General features: G+C 37.1%; 1 protein-coding gene across 1 annotated transcript in view; it reads right to left on the reverse strand.

Moving 5' to 3' along the window:
• SPG11 (SPG11 vesicle trafficking associated, spatacsin) overlaps window positions 1-19253 on the reverse strand; it is a 35317-nt gene that overhangs the window by 13442 nt on the left and 2622 nt on the right. The window contains exons 4-26 of the mRNA XM_014283393.3: window positions 18344-18542; window positions 17667-17804; window positions 16466-16929; window positions 16070-16215; window positions 14868-15000; window positions 14354-14509; window positions 12468-12646; window positions 12120-12296; window positions 11580-11651; window positions 11025-11152; window positions 10181-10359; window positions 9496-9703; window positions 8771-8974; window positions 7765-7871; window positions 6820-6965; window positions 5798-5959; window positions 4980-5046; window positions 4361-4526; window positions 3033-3238; window positions 2316-2424; window positions 1987-2146; window positions 542-799; window positions 110-310 (exon numbers count right to left, since the gene is read on the reverse strand). Coding sequence (XP_014138868.2) covers window positions 110-310; window positions 542-799; window positions 1987-2146; window positions 2316-2424; window positions 3033-3238; window positions 4361-4526; window positions 4980-5046; window positions 5798-5959; window positions 6820-6965; window positions 7765-7871; window positions 8771-8974; window positions 9496-9703; window positions 10181-10359; window positions 11025-11152; window positions 11580-11651; window positions 12120-12296; window positions 12468-12646; window positions 14354-14509; window positions 14868-15000; window positions 16070-16215; window positions 16466-16929; window positions 17667-17804; window positions 18344-18542 — 3965 coding nt within the window. The remainder of the gene's footprint in view (window positions 1-109; window positions 311-541; window positions 800-1986; window positions 2147-2315; window positions 2425-3032; window positions 3239-4360; window positions 4527-4979; window positions 5047-5797; window positions 5960-6819; window positions 6966-7764; window positions 7872-8770; window positions 8975-9495; window positions 9704-10180; window positions 10360-11024; window positions 11153-11579; window positions 11652-12119; window positions 12297-12467; window positions 12647-14353; window positions 14510-14867; window positions 15001-16069; window positions 16216-16465; window positions 16930-17666; window positions 17805-18343; window positions 18543-19253) is intronic.

Genomic DNA, 19253 nt, shown 5'->3' on the forward strand with positions numbered 1-19253 from the left:
GGTTATCTAGGCCACAAACAGCAAGACAGAGGGGGAATCTACAGACCATCTCCTCTCCAAGGGGATGTGGGATACATTCAAGTATACCACTAAAAAGACATCACCTTACCTTTAAAAAGAGCTGGAAGCCATTTAAAAGCGTTTTACTCTTTTGCTTTCTTAAAAAGACTTTCCAGATAACTGATAGGTCATGAAGATCCCATTTGTGATTTTCTGCTGAGTTTTGAATATGATTTGTTGCTTCAGCTCTGGTAGTATCATCCACAGTAGTAATTATCCAAACACAGAGACAATGAATAATGTTTGCATCCTGTCAAATGACACAAATGATGGTTTTATAATAGCCAGAGACAAACATCACCTCATTATATATCACTTCGTGAAACGAGCCACACCATTCACAATTACTACAAAAACCAAGGAAAAAAATAATCAATGAATGCAACCTACCTACCATTTAACACAATTACGCATAACCATCGCTTTTTTATTACTTATTCCTCTAAAAGATAAATAAATAAATAATTTCATCAATACTCACTGGGAAACATGCTGCTAAAACACTCAGAATGGGAGCGTGCTTTCTCAGTCCTTCAGTCAAAAGGTAACATGAAGGGTTTGAGTTCCCCTGACATTGAAAAAGGATTTGAAAGAGACTATCTGCATATTTGCTCTTGAACACACTGGCAGCACTGTTTTCAGGACTCCCTGTATCAGGACACAAAAATGATAACTTCTCCAACGCCAGCATCAAGTGATCTTGTAAGTTGGGAGTGAAATCTTGAAGGATAGAAATGACCTAGGAAAACAGAACCAAAAGCATCTCTACAGAGAGAGATCCAAAGAGAACAGGGGGGAAGGACTGAAGCATTAAATACACAGAAAAGAAATAAAACATACTTCGAATTTGATTTTTCAGATTAATTCTGGACACCTAGAGAGGAAAAAGTGTTCTGTAGCTGTGAATTATTCTAATAAAATATTGAAGCTCTTCCTTTTACGTGAAGCTAAAAGGCCTCCTAGAGACACTCATTTTTTTCATCTCTCTTGTACTCCTAAGAACATAACATGAAAACTGTCTAGTTAGTTGCTGTTGTATAATTATGTATTTTTCAAGACAACAATGAAGAGATGCAAGTTAAAATCCTAGGCCTGCTAAGTATCATCTTACCCGGAATTTTACAGTTAGCTTCCTCACATTACTTCTCCCAAATTGCTTTTAATTTTTACATATTGGTAAAATATTTTATGTTCAAAACAAAAAATGAAAGATTTGGATTTTCAAAAGCCTAAGTATCTTTTACACAGAAATAGGTGTAAGTTTTGAAAGGAAAGATGAGTGACTTTACTAAAACTTACATTGAACATATGGTAACTCTCCAATAAAAAAACCCCAACGGCTAATTTATTTTAAATTAAACTTAAAAACAGTATGAGTATGCCATAATTTTAACTAAATTTACAATGAACATTAAGTCCCTTTTTGGCAAATACTTTTGTCTCCAATTCACTTCAAAGAAACACTCAAATCACTCCTCTCTGCGAATTGTTTTCTCCACTACTGATTTATAACATCACATATGATTTTTCCAAATGGGATTTCTCTCCCCCTCATCTTCTGCTTTAATAGTTAGCTCTCACGCTCTTAGAAGCATATTATTATATCTGCTGAACAGCCAAGTCCCTCTGCAGTCAATTTCCTTTGTCTTGCGTTTGCTCTCTCTTGGTATGTGAAAAGCTAAGAAGAAAAGTTGGGAAATCCAGCTGTAAGAGAAGGGCTATTGTATTCAGAGCATATCAAGCATCCTGAGACAATTTCTAACTCCATGGAAACTGATGAGGCTTCCATTTTATGTTGTCTCCACAATGTGGAGTCTTGTAAAAAAACTGTGTTTTTTCCTCCCTTTACTTTTTTCTTTTTGAACATCACAAAGAACATTCTTGATAAACTCTATCTTCACTTCAAACCATACACAGACAACTTACCTGATCTGGCTGGTAGCTGTACAGCTGGGTTTGGATGATGAACTGCAGCCAGTCGTTGGATTTGGCACATTCCTTTAGGTAAGATGTACTCAGGGCAATATTATGGAGTTTACAGAACTGCATTACCAAAGACCACTGCCTTCTAGAGTCACTAGACGTCCTGCATGGAATTTAAAGAGCTTCAGCTGTAATAAACTGGTATTTCTACAGAGATACATATATATACACACAGAGATATATATTATACATATATATGAATACACAAACGCTAAAACTCAGCCTTCAATCTCAATGTGCCAGCATAATCCTTTATATCAGGTTTTACTCACTTCTTCATTCCTTGCTGCTCAACTGCATCCCAAAAGGCTTCTTCTAAGGACAAAAGAACTGCTGCTGCTGCTGCTTTTTCACCATCAGCCAATTTTGTTAGCTTGTCAACTGTTTAAAAGAACATATTACTATTTCTGAGATGCTATTGGGGATTAGAGTAAGGGTAATATTTTCAAAAGTACCAGTAGTTTCCTTGTCGAGACAAAAAGACACCTGCGGACCTGAAGTTAGATATTTGACTTTCTAAAGTTATTCCTAGAATAAAATTAATATTCTTACAGCTTTGAACATCTGATTCACTACAGCTGTAAGGCAGTAGTTGATTGAAAATCAATTATGAAAGAGAAAAGAGATTTGGTGATGTTCCTTTGTTTAATCCTCCAGTCATATTACTACAACATTAGGCTGAACCTTACTAAATATTACACAGAGCCTTAGGCAGCTGTTCGGCAGTGTCTATTAGATATTCCTGCAATTCTGGCTGCATGTCATATCGCAGTCTTCCTGCCTTATTTGGCACGCCAGGTTCAAAACACACCTTCAAAATTAGTAAGAAGCAGGAATAAAAAAAAAGAGCAAAATTCTTAGCTCTTCAAAGGACAGGATGTTTTCACTGCATTCCTCAGAAGCTAGGCACCATCTTTCAATCCATCTCTGATTCTCTTCCCAATAAATACACAGTACCCTATTTTAAAACAAACAAAAGACACCCTTACCCAAAGATTCTCTTATTTGATTGTGCTGAGATTCTTCATTTCTAGTTCTGTAACTGAAAATTATGTTTGCAACTTTAAGATCAACCCTGAGTTTGAGGCTGTCGAGACCGAGCAATTCTAGAAAACACACACAGGCTGCTCCTACTGAAGGTACGCTGAAGAAAGAAAGAGCTAAAATGTAGGCTTCATTTCCTGCTTGCTGAATCCTGAAACAAAAACAACACCAGTTAACACATATGATTTTTAACCAATTTTCAAACACAAATATTCCCCATGCAAGCAAGTACCCACAAGGTTTACTAAACTCACAGGCTTTATTAGCCTGAAAGCCATTAACAAACCAGAAGTTTCACATGTATAAAAAAATACAGGTATGAGAATAAAGCCTCAGATGTGATAAGCAAGAGTTTGCAATTGTAACAAAAACTAAAGCAAATACATTTGATATTCTAATTGATAAAAACCATCTGTTAGCAATTTTAGTGCAAGAAGTCCCATTGCAGAGCTTACAACCCAGGCACTGCAGCATCAAAAACCCAAAACTGATTTGCACATTGCGCTAAGCAAAAAAGATACCCTAAAGGGTTCTGCAGTGCCTGGTTCATTGGTTATCTGAGATTTTTCCAGAGTAGTAATTGAAAAAATCATGCATCCTTGACTGTCTTTTAAACTGTTAAGTACTTCAGTCTACGTTAACCTGTTTTCCTTTTTGCCCAAATCTTAGCTGCTTACACAAGAGAAACTGGTTTGCATAGAAACAATGAAAAGCAAATAGTGACTCATACATAAACAAGACATTCTAGAAACAAAGTGATTTGTTCTGATGTAACTCCTATTAATTTTGAATATACTTGCTAGTAAATTTAATATATTCAAACAAGATGTGTAATTTGACCATATGCTTTTGAACACGACTTTGAAACTTCAGCCAGAAAATTTAATTCCTTCAATCACCAATACATTATTTGGCTTACTCATTTAACCAAGTAAGTATCGTCCTCAGGAAATGTCAGAGGAATGGGGCATCATTTTTCTACAAAGTGATCTAGAGGCTCAGGTCCCTGTGTTTGATATGACTGGAACATTTTTCATTCCTTGCTTTCATTGCGCAGATTTTGAGGCAATTCAAAATAAAGCTCACCTTCTTTTAGGTGATATTTGATTACTATCCTACTTGATGCTAGACTGAATAGACTCCTAGGACACCTACAATTTTTAGTGACACAACGCACACCACTTGTTTGCTGTTGGGGAGGATGAATGTTATTCTATGTGCTAGATGATAACTTCAAAAGAACCATCTGACTGTCATGTTTGAGAAGACTTACAACTGTTTGGGGGATTTGCTCTTTACTAACTGCTGGACCAAAAATGTACCAAAAGCAAACGATGGACGTCCATGGTGCAAATAGTACAAAAAATCCAGTCGTTCCATGACAGCATATTTGTTCACCAGTTCAGGTGATGAAAAATGAGGAAAGTCACTTGATGCATCTAGAAAGAATATTATTATTAGGAGCTGATAAACAGTTGAATTAAACACAGAAAATGGCTTTCAGCTACAGAACATGAGATGACAATCCAATACCTCTCTTCTTGTTCCAATTCAAATCCCAGCATACCCAAACCCCACTGAAATTCCAATTCTCGTTGTAAAATCAGAAATCTGGATCACTTCTTAGGTGCTCAACTTGCTTTTAAAGGAAAATATTGCTTTTCTATCTCATCAGACATTTTGAAAAAAATCTTCTGTAAAGAGCTTAATGGAAAAAGGTAACCTATCTAGGATTTAATTTCAAAACAAAATTTTAGTAAATTGCACTATTTTTTTTTTGGTAAAGGAAATGGCCTTTTGAATAGGTTTATCTGCCAAATGATTCCACTGGGAGGTACTTTATCCTAGGTGCTCAGACTAGACAAGCATATAAAACTTGAAAAGTAACATACCTGATACAGCAAGAGTATTTGTTGACTGCCAGCCAAATAATTTTGTGGGATCAAAGGGCACTAATGACTGAAAAGATTAGAAACAAAATATGTTGAGACAGCTTAAGCTTTTCACGTCAGACCAGACTTTAGACTATTTTAGGAAGCTATGGTAGCAGGCAATCAGGCACAGCCTGTGCTGATACCAAGCAGTGATGTATCTTGTGCAGTTCTCTCTTGTATTTATCTACTCCGTAGGATCAGAATACAAACAAATGCAAGGAATGGCTTAGACTTTGGTCTAACGAAATAGGGAAAGAACATGCTTATGTCTTTTGCTGAACTGTGATCCTAGCAAGGTTAACACTTCCTAATAATGAATAATTTGTAGCATTTCTTCCCACTTTCACTTTACCTTATACCACATTTCTGAAGTAAAAGGCATTTGCCCAGAAATGTGTGATGACATTCCATGAGACACTATCCTTTAATTCTAAATTTCAATTTCCCTTAGACAAGTAAAAACATTTTAACTTTTGTAAAACTAAACAACCTGCCCACTGAACACTGAAAGAGTATCACTTCTCTGACATTCCAGAGCTGCTGAAGTTAAACACTGCAGACGCCTTTACGTGTCTGGGGGAGCAGGGGGAAGCCAGACTCACAGTAGATACCATTTTAAAAAATTATTCAGAATGAAGCCATAAACCTTAGCTCCAAATTAAGGATTCCAAGGAAACGACATATGGTCCCCACCCTCCAGCCTTCAGCTGAAAACCAGCTCCTCTTAGTTTACTTTTGTTCTGCCAAAAAGCACTACCGAGAAGTATTTTGTGTACCTGAACAAGATGGTACAGAGAGATGTCAGGTGGCAAAATTCCATGAGAGGTACACGGGGGGAAAAGAGCAGCTTTGAGTTTGGGGTAAGGAGTCAATGCCATTTTTAAGAGCTGTGGATCAACTTTCTTTAGAGGTTTTTCCGTATCTTCATTCTGAAGAACCTATATTGCAAGGAAGCAAAAGTATTTCATTAGGAAGAAGAAACTTGCATTAAGATAATAACAAAACAATCTTTGAATGTGCCAAACAAACTACCTCACGGGTACTTGCCATACAGTGACAATACAGAAAGTATCATTTTTTTCCTCTAAAATCCTTTTAAGTTATATCAGACACATCCTCAACAGTACCTGACATTTTAGGATACTGTGCTATGTATCAAAAGCTATCTGTATTAAAAAATTCTGTTCCAACATGCGGTTCAGCATTCACCAAGAACTTTTCTATTAAAAGTGTAATAGTTTATAATGTGCTTTTTGATCTCTATAGCACAATGCAACTGGTTAACTCAATGTAACCAGTAAGCTGAGGTTTTTTAATACATGCCCAGATTTTTAGCCTTTAAAAACAAAAATATGGAAGCTGAGTAACACCTGTACCGATCAAAGCAGAAGAGCAATCCAGTTACCCATTGCTTCATTTACTCAAAAACTACAAATGACTACAAAAGGGGATAGTTGTCTAACAAATACAGGCACACCATTTAAAAAGTTTATTGAAAATATTATTCCAAACTAAAACTATTTGAGGAATACAAGTGCCTATAAACACTCTCAGCTGTAACTGTTACGAAGAAGTTAAACACTCCAACTCATGGCCACTGTGCCTTTCTAAATCTCGTAACCTTGAACCGCTCTACTCACTTCATTTGGTCAACTAACACTGAAAACAAAATTTTTATATGAGGGGAAATTATATGTTGGCGTTAGTATATTTGTTTTTATTAACATATTCCTTTGAGTTTTCAACACCATGTGAGAACTTCTCCAAAAGCTTATCAATAATTTGTTGCACACAGTACCTGATCAATACCTCCAGGCGCATACATTGTAGTAGCAAGTGCTAATAGTGTACGTCCTTCCAGGAGCATGCTACTCACACTGGCTTGATTACTAGGAATCAAGATCTGAGCATTTGCTAGACTAGCCTGAAAAATCTTCTTTGGATCTTAAAAGAAAAAAGTGAGATTTAAGTTCATGTAAAACCAACAGGAAATCATTAAATTATGCAATACAGCTGTTCTACAACTATGAAAAATACTGAGATTTCTATTTTTGTTGCTAGTAGTGATTTTTCTCAATCTACTTATAAATACAGATAAACTGTTCTAAATGTTACCGAGCTTTCCCCAATTTCAAACCATAGTTTTACCTACACAGATCAATTTGGATTGAGTCTCACAGTTCAGCATTGTATTGGTTCAATTCTTTATCCTACACTGATTACACTTTCTGAAAAAGCTTCAACTTGGGCATATTTTTATCATTTGTTAACGTGCAACTCTACAAAAGATGAAATGTTTCAAAAAAAGTGAAACGAGTTAAGGGCACAAATTCTACTGATTTTCAATGGCAATAATAAAAAAATAAGGCAAACACATAATTGAAGGGGCAGAAAAGCCAACATACACCACAAGAACCAGAGGAAGCTTTAATTTTAACAGTATATGCATTTTCTTATGAATTCTCTTTGTGTTCAACCTGCTAGGAATATAATCAAATTGGAGGTAATGATTATCATACACAAAATAATCCTCACGTACCTTCAGCCTCCAAATCTTTATGTACAGTTTAAGTAGGAATTACAACCCACATTTTAGAGATGAGGAACTGATGCAGATGTAAATGATTTTTCATGGTCAAAAAAAAGTTTGCAGCTGAGCAGGGAATTAAACTCATAGCTGTGCCAAATACTGAGCTAGCAGCAAAAACATCGGACCACCCCTTGAGACAGGCCAGACTCCTACCTCGTGGATTACTGGCAACCCCTCGACACTGCACAAGGAATTCAAACCAGGGATGTGCTTCATGCAATTCCGCGTTATCCAGAATAGAGCAATTTGAAGGAGTTAAACTGGAAATAAGATGAGTAGCAGCACAGTGAAAATACAGTTTTTGTAACCATCCTCTGCCCCAATTTAACACTGTATTAAAATTAAGAGCATCCAACTTGGTGTTACAGTGGCTTATTTCATCTGTTCTTAAGAAGGAACCAAATCACATCACCATTCTCTACAAGACGCACAGCTTTAGCTGATATGGTGCCTCTGACAGTTCCCTTCTTTAACATAATGCTTCTGTGCTTGCTTGCTTCCATAAATCAAAGTACTAACTTCCAGACCTGACAACCCCAAACACTTTCCAAAAGGACTTGATTCACAAATACCACTCGGCATAGTCATTTTATGCAAACTAAAATTGACTATACAAACAAAAAAAGATTTGTTGGCTTTTTTCTAGCCCACTTTTGTCGTCTTAGTAGTTGCACTGTTAGACCGGAGTTACAGCCAAGAAATTTTAATTAGAAAGTATTCATATAGTTCCGATACCCAATATTGCTTTCTCTTTCAAATCGCAAGTAATCCTAATTTAGATGGAAACCAGCAATTTATTTGTGAATATATCAAGAATGAACTCATACTTGTGCTCAAGCGAGGGAGTTTCTGAAGAACGAGTAGTCTTGGCTCATTTAAGATTGTATTGTTTATAACATTACACTAATTACAACTCTAATTGTTTCCTTTTATGACTGACACATAAATTAATATCGACCAGACAACCTGAATAAAGCTTCAAAATACAGTACAAAACCTAACATGCTGCCTCACAGTTTTTCATAAATGACAGTGATGTGACCTGAGTAGTCTTACTTGCCAAACAGGAAGGGTTGAGGAAAACTCTTACTCTCAACTATTGAAACTGTATTTCATTATTTAATCTGCATGAGATTTGGGGGATGAAAAGCATTCATACCTGTAATAGTCTAAGTAAGTGTATAACAGATACTGTAAATTATGTTCTAAGCAGTGAAGGACAAAACGAGCATGGAAGTCCAAACCATTTGCAGTGCTGTGTTTTGGAACAGGGTGAGGATTTTGCAGTACTCCCCCAAGGTAAGACAGTCTTTGGAGCAGAAGTTCAAAATCTTCTAACTCAGAGCAGACAAAAATTCCATTTCTATCAGTAAAGAGAAAAAGCATGTGCACTGATTAGACAGATAATCTCTTTAACAAATTCTGAAGGGTGTTTTCAGTTCAAAATTATAAAGCAGACCTTTCCTTCTAAGGGAGTACTTCACTACTGAGGCTAACACAACATGTCAAAATACATTTGACAGTGGTAAAACAATATTGTAGTTACTACAGTTCACTGCAGAGAGCAAGGTGTGAGGAGTGAAATGCCATGTGTTTAGCATTGTCTCCCATGCATTGAAACGCATATAATCACTGTGCAAGACCAAAGAGGTGACAGAGCATTTCTGTTGCTCTCATGTTTCTTACTGTTTTCAGATAATGGGAAGTGCAAGTACAAGACTAAAATTAAATTTATTAATGGTTTGTGCTGTTTCAAAAAACGGCCCTAAATGCAATCTAAAAATTAATATGTGTCAAAGGTGTTATTAACAGGTACTTCCATAACTATCTGATTTTGGCTTCACATAAGATAGAAAGTTAGTATAATGCATTAAGGGCACATACCTAGCCAGCTTGTTTAATATATCATTTCTCATATAGCTACTACATAACATATTCCGGTCAATAATGTCTGGAGTAAGAGGGGGCCAGTTAGCTTGTCCACACAAAGTCTGGTTGGGCTCAGATTCTTCAATCCATGAACAAATATTAAGCCAATCATGCTGGGCTGTCAAGTGCATCCAAAGAACTTCAGGATTACATGTCTTGAGTTCTGTGTTTCAGAAAGATAAACTGATGAAACCAGCACAAGCAAACACTACTTAGAGAAATATTGACATTTCTTTATACATGTACATATTTGTAATGAATGGTTGCAAATACGATGCTGAGATTAACTATACTGGTACAGCTTGTTAGAGCTTTATGTTGGAAAAGCTAAATGTAATAGCATAATGTGATAAGCTTTACAGAACGTAGCAGGCAGACATTTACAATGAGTGGCCATGCACTAGACAAGTCCCTTTTGGCTAGTTCCAAATTTTTCTCTCCAGGAAAAACACAGAACCCTCCAGAACACAACAGGATGAAAACACATTATTTACCCATTTTCACTGGCAAAAAATAAGTGCCTTACTGTGGTAGCACACAACTTTAGTTATATCAACATCACTCCTACACAACTGCAATAGACTATGTCAAAGACAGATTTTTAATTCACAATTTAAGTTCTTAGTACCAGAATACTTGCCTTGGCGTGGTTTTCTGGGGAGAAGAATCATCTCCTGAATAAGCTCATCCCACCACTGCGCCCAGTTAAACATCACTCTGACTCTCCTATTGTGAACCCGATGTCTATCATAACTCAACAGTGAGTCTAAAACAGCTGTATGTCTGGAAAAGTCTTGTTCTTTTCTCCAGTTCTTGAAACTGCAATGAAATATTGCATTAGGATGTTTTCTAGTACTCTTTTCAAAAACAGTCCACAATCTAACAAATACAAGATGATTAAAGGATCAACAAATTTTGCTAGTCCATTCTGAAGAGAGTTCTAGAAGTGGTAGAGGGACTTACTTCAGCTAAAAGTTTGAGAATTCATATGAAAGCAATGAGTAAAGAATTACCTCATTTTTCCAAAACTGACATAGCAAATGCTAAGTATCGTAACATTTTTGCTATTATTTAACTGTAAAATTATTTTTCTAGGTTACTTTAGTTTGCTATATTATGGATATCATATATCAAAAGTAGAGCCATTTGAACATGCTTCATTTGATCAAGAATTCTAATAATATCATTTGTTATTAAAAATACTTCATTTATGGTTATGATGACATGAACAGAAGACCTCTGTTACACTGATGACAGTATGTCATGACTTAGTCTGGAAAGAACACGACAGCAATTGTTACATTAATGAGAAAAGTAATCAGTTCCCACACTGACCCTTATTTCCACAAGTGAAGACCAGTGTGAAATTAATGAAATTACAGACGACTATCTGTTAGTGCAGTAAATCATATGGAATGTAGAAGCCAGCATTTAAATCCTATTAAAGTTATTATTTAATAGTTAAAACTGATAACCCACATTACCTGGAAAGAGATTGAATCTCTTTATTTTCTTGGAAGGATTCCGAGTAAAAGCTTTCAACTTGATGCACAAAGTCTATCATTTTCTTCTCTTTTTCAGAAAAATAATTTTCTTCTCGTAAAACTTTCACCTTTAATTCAAATTAGAGTATTACCTCCAATTACAATTTTTATCTAATTACAATAAAGTTGTAAGTGATCCTGCAAGTGTAAACAGTTAACTAGCTGTAGGAAAATATACTGGAAGCACTGAGGCCACTACACTTAAATCCCAAGAGAGCCAGGACTTCATGCTGTGTGCAAGCAGATAAGAACTAGACCAGAGCCAGAACAAAGAAATGACATTTTAACCAATTTTTACTTTAACTGCAAATACAAAAGAACATAGGCATGGCAATGACATGTTTCAGTAACTACATGGCAAGGATGTGGGGACAAAACCTGCTTGTTCCCATTCTGAAAGTGTGTCCAATACAGTGCTTTCTCTCAGCGTAAATATACAACAGACTTCAGACCTAAGAACACCAGATAGACAAAAAAAGGCTTTTCTGCACTTACCAACAAATCTCGTACATGTTTATCAACTGTGTAGAAACATATCTTACGCAATTCCTCCTTCACATCAAAGCCCTAACAAAAAAGAAGATACTCATTGTATGCAAACTGTACAAATGCAGCTGTGCATTAGGATAAAGGCATCTGCTTTCCTTCTAAAGCACACAAACTTTCACAAGCATGCTTGTGCTATTCGCTTCACCAGTTACTAAAGATGTCATAACACCTGCAGGATGCCTCCAGCATGTCTGGATATAAAACATGTATTTGTTAATACCTGACTTGCCATAATCACCTTTGCGCTTTACTGACCATGACATCAGTCAATACACATTTATAAACAGGCTCCCTCAGCATTCTGAAGGCATTAGTGATCAAAGCAGTTATTTAAAACAAGTTAATTTCCACTATAATATATGTATGTGGTAGAATCAATACATCCCTAAGACACCTAAAGGCTGCCCAAACTCTTAGCATTCATTTATTTCATTAGTTATAAAGAAGTGTTAAGAACTATCAGCATGCTTACTGAACACCTCTCACCATATTTCTCAAAAGTTCTGCGGCCTCTCTGGTATTGTTCTTCAGAAGACGATCATAGACCAGATTCAAACCTGTCTGAATAAATGCCTGAAGACTGTGAGCAGGATGGTGATGCATCTGGAAGAAGGCCTGGGCCTCTGGCATTTTGTTGCTTAAGATGGCTTCAGCAATGACTTCCTAAAAAAGGAAAAAAAAAATGGAACAAACAGATCTCATTAATCTTCAGTGTCAGTATCTTTGTCATTCCTACACCGATTTCCCCCCCAATAGTTTAAAGATATTTCCATATTCATAATTTCCTTAAATATATTTAATAAGAACAGTAAAAAATGGATTACTCATTTTTACCTCTGGTGTCAGTTTTTCCCACACGTGGCTTTCTTCTAATACAGGTAGGTCTTCATCAAGATCATTTTCCATGTGTACTGCAGGTATTTGTGGTTGAGGATATCTTCTCATAAATTTTCTAAGTTTAATAATGTAATCAGTTAAAATATCTGCACCCTTCTGCAGGAATTCATCAGGTTCTGTCAAGAGCATCCAAGATATCAGTTAAACAGAAATGAACAATACAGTATTTTTAATGCTTAGCCATGTTGTATGCATTCCCCTGACTAACAAACAGAACACACCTCAGAGGAAAAAGCACATCAGCTCTGTATCGCAATTTGACCCGTACAGGTACTGATACTGTCCACCACTATCAGCATACTGTCAGGATAGTCACAGTCCTACCAGTGCTCCAGAGAGGTCCCCCTATCCTCACTGACATTCTTCCCTTCAGGGGTGTGTTTTCCTCCTTCTCCTAATGAAGACATTCTCCTAATGAAGCCTGAGAGAGTTGAGGTTGTCCAGCGTGGAGAAGAGAAGGCTCCGGGAGACCTTATAGCACCTCCCGGTACCTAACGGGGCCAACAAGAAAGCTGGGGAGGGACTTTTTACAAGGCATCTAGTGATAGGACAAGGGGGCATGGCTTTGAATTGAAAGAGGGTAGATTTAGATCAGCTATTAGAAAGAAATTCTTCCCTGTGAAGGCGGCGAGGCGCTGGCACAGGCTGCCCAGAGCAGCTGTGGCTGCCCCATCCCTGGCAGTGCCCAAGGCCAGGCTGGACGGGGCTGGGGGCAGCCTGGGCTGGTGGGGGGTGTCCCTGCCCGTGGTGGGGGGGTGGAACGAGATGATCTTTAAGTTCCTTTCCAACCCAAACCATTCTGTGATTTTGTGATTCTATGAAATGAGAACCACATTATTAATCCAACTAATTACTAGTCAGGTAAGTCCCATTTAAAATGCAGGGACTTTTAAACATAACATTCATGTAGTAAGAAAGAAAGATTACCAAAAATCATGTAGAAAAAAAATATTAAGAATAACAGCTAATAGTCTTCTATTATCAGCAGAATTCAGTTCTGCTTTAACATGCACAGCCTGTTGGTCCACATACTGAAAAGCATCACTGAGAGCACAATTCGGACCCAAGCAGCAGGACAGCACACTTGTGTTGGGACATGTCCTCCCACTTTCCATAGCTTTCTCTAGCAAAACAAAATTCTGGAATTCTGTCATTTTAATACTTCACTAGTATACCAGCTGTTACTCCATTCCTGTACCTTTTAGGCTGTAGTTCAAAGAGCAACATTTCAGCAACTGTGCCAAGGTAAGCAGTCACGCACTCCCACACCCAGGCTGCAGCCCCATCACACACTGCTGTTTGCTTCTGTGCCACCCCTCGGATGTGTGACGGTGTTGCTACATAGTAAATCGAACTGGGGAGCGCTCCAGATAAAAAATAACCTGGTAGGCTATTTTTCCAGCTGTATCAGTTTCTTAAACTAGTCTATTCCATTCCACAGCCACATAAATATTTATGCCAGAATATTTTAAGTGGAGGCACTGAGAAAAGCACGAACAGCTGAGGGCTACACTCAAGCCATTTAACTGCACTACCATCAAGTATCCAGCAATAGCCTTGAAGTCCCGTTCTGCCATTCTTATGCATCCCAAAATGATCCTGTTGACAGTAACCTTTCTGATCTGAGAGCCTGATCATAGCTGTTTGGGCTAACACAGACACTGTATTCAGATTAATTTCTCATGTTTCCCCTTAAATAACATCTTTCACTCACTTTAATGCTTGGCAAATTTAAGCTTTTAATTAAAAAAATCAGTTGATCTTACTTACCTAAACAATGACACATTATATTACTACGTATGATTCAAAACGAGTAATCTTACCCTCTGTGTGCACAAAAATTTCTTCAAGTTGCTTGGTAAGGAAATTCAATGTGAGGTTTAGCAGCTGCTCAGAAAAGTGTTTACTGTGAGGCTCCATATCATTTTCTTTGATCGCTGAGCAAAGCAAGTTTAAAGCTGGCCTCAGCTCTTCCAAATCTGCAATATTTATACAAAAAGTTGAAACATCTGCATTCTACCGTATGACCGATAACATACATTTAAGTCATAAAGGTATGCTACAAAAATCTTCTAAAACGTGGCAATCTATACCTGTAACATGCTTTGCCTTCACATCAAAATGCTTATAATACGTATGCCAATAGCAGAACACAATGAAACCCCACACACATTATGCATCATTTCTCTCATATTTTCCAGCAGTAGAGAAGTTGCAATAGAGCATCATTCAAACATACAAGAGCACAGGCTAATCACAAATGTTTACAAACACATAGCCATAAATAGAAAGGCAATTACATTTAAACCTCAGTGTACCTGGAAGTATTTTACTTACTTTTTAGGTAAGACTGGGATGCACTATCAGTAGACTGTTCAGGCCCAGAGCACGGTGCAGACAGATTGAGAAGACTTTCTTTGCTTTTTAAAAATAAGTCTACTGTGTCTAGTTGAAGATTTTCCAAACCTGCCTAGACAAACATGCGGTAGAACAATTAGGCATGTATTCTGAAAATATGCATTGCACGCTTACTGCTAGTATTTTTATTTCATGCTCTGTGACAATGTCTACATGCTAAAAATACAGAAGAAATTTAAACTGTGTGCAACACCCGCAGCATGAAATAACAAGGTGACCTGTTCAGGACCAACCATGCTCCTTTAATAGGCTTTACAGAAACTCCACCCCTTAACTTCAGAGACAAAATATTAATTCAGCAATTTATTATAGAGTTTGATTTTGGATATAAAATAAATACAGTGTGAATCAGGACTCTGAATAAGCTTACAGCAGCTGAAAATCACTGTGACCCTCCTTCCCATCAATTCACTTTCCATCACACCCTTCAAATAAACCCAAAAGAATCCTACAAATTGTCTTCGTGTAAGGTCCCTTCCTCCAAACGCAGCTGAAAACACACACTGGCAGTGTACCGAGTGATGGTGTAGACAGACTGTTACAGAGTCCCAGACTTCTGGAAAAAATATTTTTTTAAAACAAGGATCTCTGTCATCTAGAGGTAGAACTAGAGCACTGGAAAACTGTAGAGACACAAGGAGATTTTTTTTTGTGGTCTGGTACATTACAGATATTTATAACCTATTATTAAGGGATACCAAGCATCATTTGATAGCTTTAAGTTCTGCTCTTGACTTCACAAGAGTGGTACAATAAAAACAAAAATTTAGTTCCAAGGATTTATTTTAATATTTGACAGTTTGCAAGAGAACAAAAACTGCTGCAGAAATTGGTAAAAATGCTTTTGGGTCCAGTTAAAAAAGTATTTTTGTGCACTGCTTAATTTAAAAAAAAAATTTTCTAATGCACATTAACTTTTTTGCTGTATTTCTTTTGGGTTACTCATCTGGGTTACTTGGGTTTGTTATTATATAATGACTAAACTACTACTTTTTGCCCCTAAGTTACTGAGGGTCATACTTCTAATTGCATCTAAAACCATCATTAACATTGCTAAACTGCATTCATCACTTTAAAGAAGTATTTTTGTTACCTGTAAGACATGAAACAGATTTCTTTACCTCTAGTGCATGTATCGGAATTGAACATCGTTCCCATCCATTGAGATGACAAACAGAATCTACGACTCCAGCACTGCCATAGATCATCAATCTATTCAAAAATTCTTCTTGAGTTAAACCAAACAGAACTAAGGAGAGACCACGCTCTAAATAAAAGAATCAAATCATAATTAAAAATACATTATCAAGTTGCTACACAGCAACATTTCTATCTATGGCCTCTCAACGATGCAAAGCCACAGCTGGCTCCGTTAGGATTTCTCCTCAGCAGGGATACGTCAGAAATTAGCCAACAGCGGTCAGGCAGACAGGAAAGCGCAGCACTACAAATAAAAAAAAACCCTGAACTTTTGTCAGAAGGCTACATCAGAACAATTACGTAAAGAAAACCCTCACCTGTCAGAAGCAGACACAATGGCACCTCTTCACTGCAATCCACATAAACACTGTTTTTGCCGAAGCGGTAGTACGTCACATCTTGTGACTCAAAGTCCCAGAGAGCAAGAGTCAATCCGTTGTTGTTTGTTAATACTCCAAAAATGGCTTTAACTCCAGTTACCAATTTACACTCCAGTTTTACCACTTCTTGTATGGCTTCCATGGGGATTTGTTTCCATTGCTGTCCTGTGTTGCTGAGGTTTGCACCATCGCTTTGCAATGGTTTCGAAGGAGCCCATGTAACAGCCCGTGGAACAAAAGCCACCATCTTCTCAGAATTTTCATAGATTTCAGGATCATGATCGTCAAGATGAGTAAAAAACTGATACCAAGGTAAATTCAAGTCATTCACCAAATCTGAAGAACCTGGTTGTCTTCTCCTTACTGTATCACGTAGTGAGGACAAGTGTGCCTTCCAGGACCTGGGGTGAAGAAAGAAGTTACCTGTAATATCAGGCATTACTCCAAGAACAATGCAGATAAATACCTTTTTAAAGTTTTCTCAGTTAAACAGTGTGCATTTTAAGCTTATAGATTCCATCCAGTATATTGCATTTTAACCTTAACATGTTCTGTTTATTTTTATTTAGTTTGCAGCCAAGTTGATTGATCACAGCTGCACTAGCTGACAATGTCCGTGAAGCTGTGCATTCTTAGCAGAAAATTTTCTTTTCCTTGCAGAAAACACCCCATCAATTAAAAAAAAAGTAGAATGAAATCAATTCCAGAATTGAGTATTTATTACATTTACATCAAATTATAATTATAATTTAGTATTAATATGTCTAATATTAAGGGTCACAACATGGCTAAAATATTTTAAATGAATACAAAATATTTTGAAGTCTGAATGCACTCATCTGTCCTAAACACGCAGCAAGCTGTGAATACTTAGAATACAAAAATCTGTCAATACTGGTTCAGAACTAAAGGGAACACCTTAAACAGTAATTACTATTTGGAAGCTGTTCAATGACATATGCCAAGTTGTCTTGGCCCATTTCCTAACATCATCCTAACATTCAAAAGCTTAAAAGCAGAGCGAACTGATTTCACTTGCCACAGCTACAAAATAAATGAAAAAAACCAGCAGTTTAGTAATCAGTGGTCTAAAGGAGGCAACACACATCCTGTTTTAGAAAGTTTTTTCGTTATGTACCTGTCTGTTCGGAAAGGCGATGACAAAAGCTCCATGCTATAGTCAGAACTAGCGAGGTCATCCTCGTCAAGTCCTTCAGGAGGCTTCACCGGAAAATTTTCACAATCTCTCTTACAGAGCAAATGCCCAGGGAACTGTCTGTAAATAAATAAATATTAGATTTCACCTTCCTCAGATGATTTCAGATACTTTTTTCTTTCATGTTTAACTCCTCCAGGAGCTGCAGCAAAGCAGTTTTCCCTCAGAGTAACAGCATTCACAAAAACGTATCCAGGTAAGCCATCAAAAACCAATACTATTTCCTTTGAGGTGGACACCACCTCGAAATTACAACCTAGTCCTAATCTGTCAAGCAATATCAGTATAGCTGTGTCATAATAGTTTTACAATCACATACTCTACAGTATTTGTAAAAGATGCTAACTGACAGTACATATCCTAATCTTCCTAGAAAAAATATTAAGTCCAATACCAAGTTCTCCTATTTGTTAAAGTGACAGAGCATAAATCAGAGCAAATAATAAAGGGCAAACTTTATAAACACGTGAAATTTCCACTCTACCAGAACTCAAAATAAAAAGCTGACAGCATCTCAACTATTACATGACCAAGATAAGTCACTTTTTAATGTTAGTCATACTCAAAACTTTCATTTAGGAATTCTGCTGCAAACGCACCTGAAGTACATGTTTAGATCCACCGAAATGGCATAGTTGGCCGAACTGATGATCACAGCAACACTGAGATCGTGTGCCACTTTCACTGCAGTGAGTGGTGATGTGATGGCTGGACTCCCGTCCTCACCCTGCACGTCTCCCTGGCAGAGTGCTACATTAATATTTCCTAGATTTACACCATCAAGAGAGTCAAATACATCTTTAAATAGCGTCAAAGAAAACACCAGGCCTCAGACTGTGCCACAAACAAGAAATTACATAGAAGGGGAAGACAGTGAATCTCTATTAACTTTGTGGTCCAAGCCAATCGCTACACAACAAAACATTTAGAACTGTTTGTTTTACAAGAGCATTCCAAGCTCACCTAGGTAGAATCTGAAGTGAACTGTGCTAGGTGCCGTACACACAAAGTTGTGTCACCTCAAAAGACTTGTTTTTTACTTAGAAGTGAACTGGGACAAATATGTATCGGCAGTTACATAATTAATAGGAAAAAGTAACGTGACTTTATTGCATTTTTTTGCATACATGTCAGAAAAAAGTTATAAAGGATAGGTTAAAGTTGAGTGTCTCATGGAACAGTATGCCAGGTTTGAGCTCCTATTCATTAGAATAGAAGACAGCTGTTTTCCAGGCTGTTATTCCCTGCACATTTGTCAATAATTTCTAAAGGATCTAATTAAGGAAGGCTACTGATAGTAGATGTAAGCCTGTTATATGCAGATCCACATATCAAAAATGCTGAAAACCATTACTCCAGTGTGAAACAGATTTCCAGTGGCACATTGAGAATCCACATTTGATACACAACTAAGGCATTTTTTACTACAATAACTAGCACTTTGCCACACAACCCCTTTATTGAAAGCATCTTCAAAACCAACACCTGAAAGTCTTCCAAGAAATTGCT

The sequence above is a fragment of the Falco cherrug genome, chromosome 7 (assembly GCF_023634085.1).
Source record: "Falco cherrug isolate bFalChe1 chromosome 7, bFalChe1.pri, whole genome shotgun sequence".
Taxonomy (NCBI): domain Eukaryota; kingdom Metazoa; phylum Chordata; class Aves; order Falconiformes; family Falconidae; genus Falco; species Falco cherrug.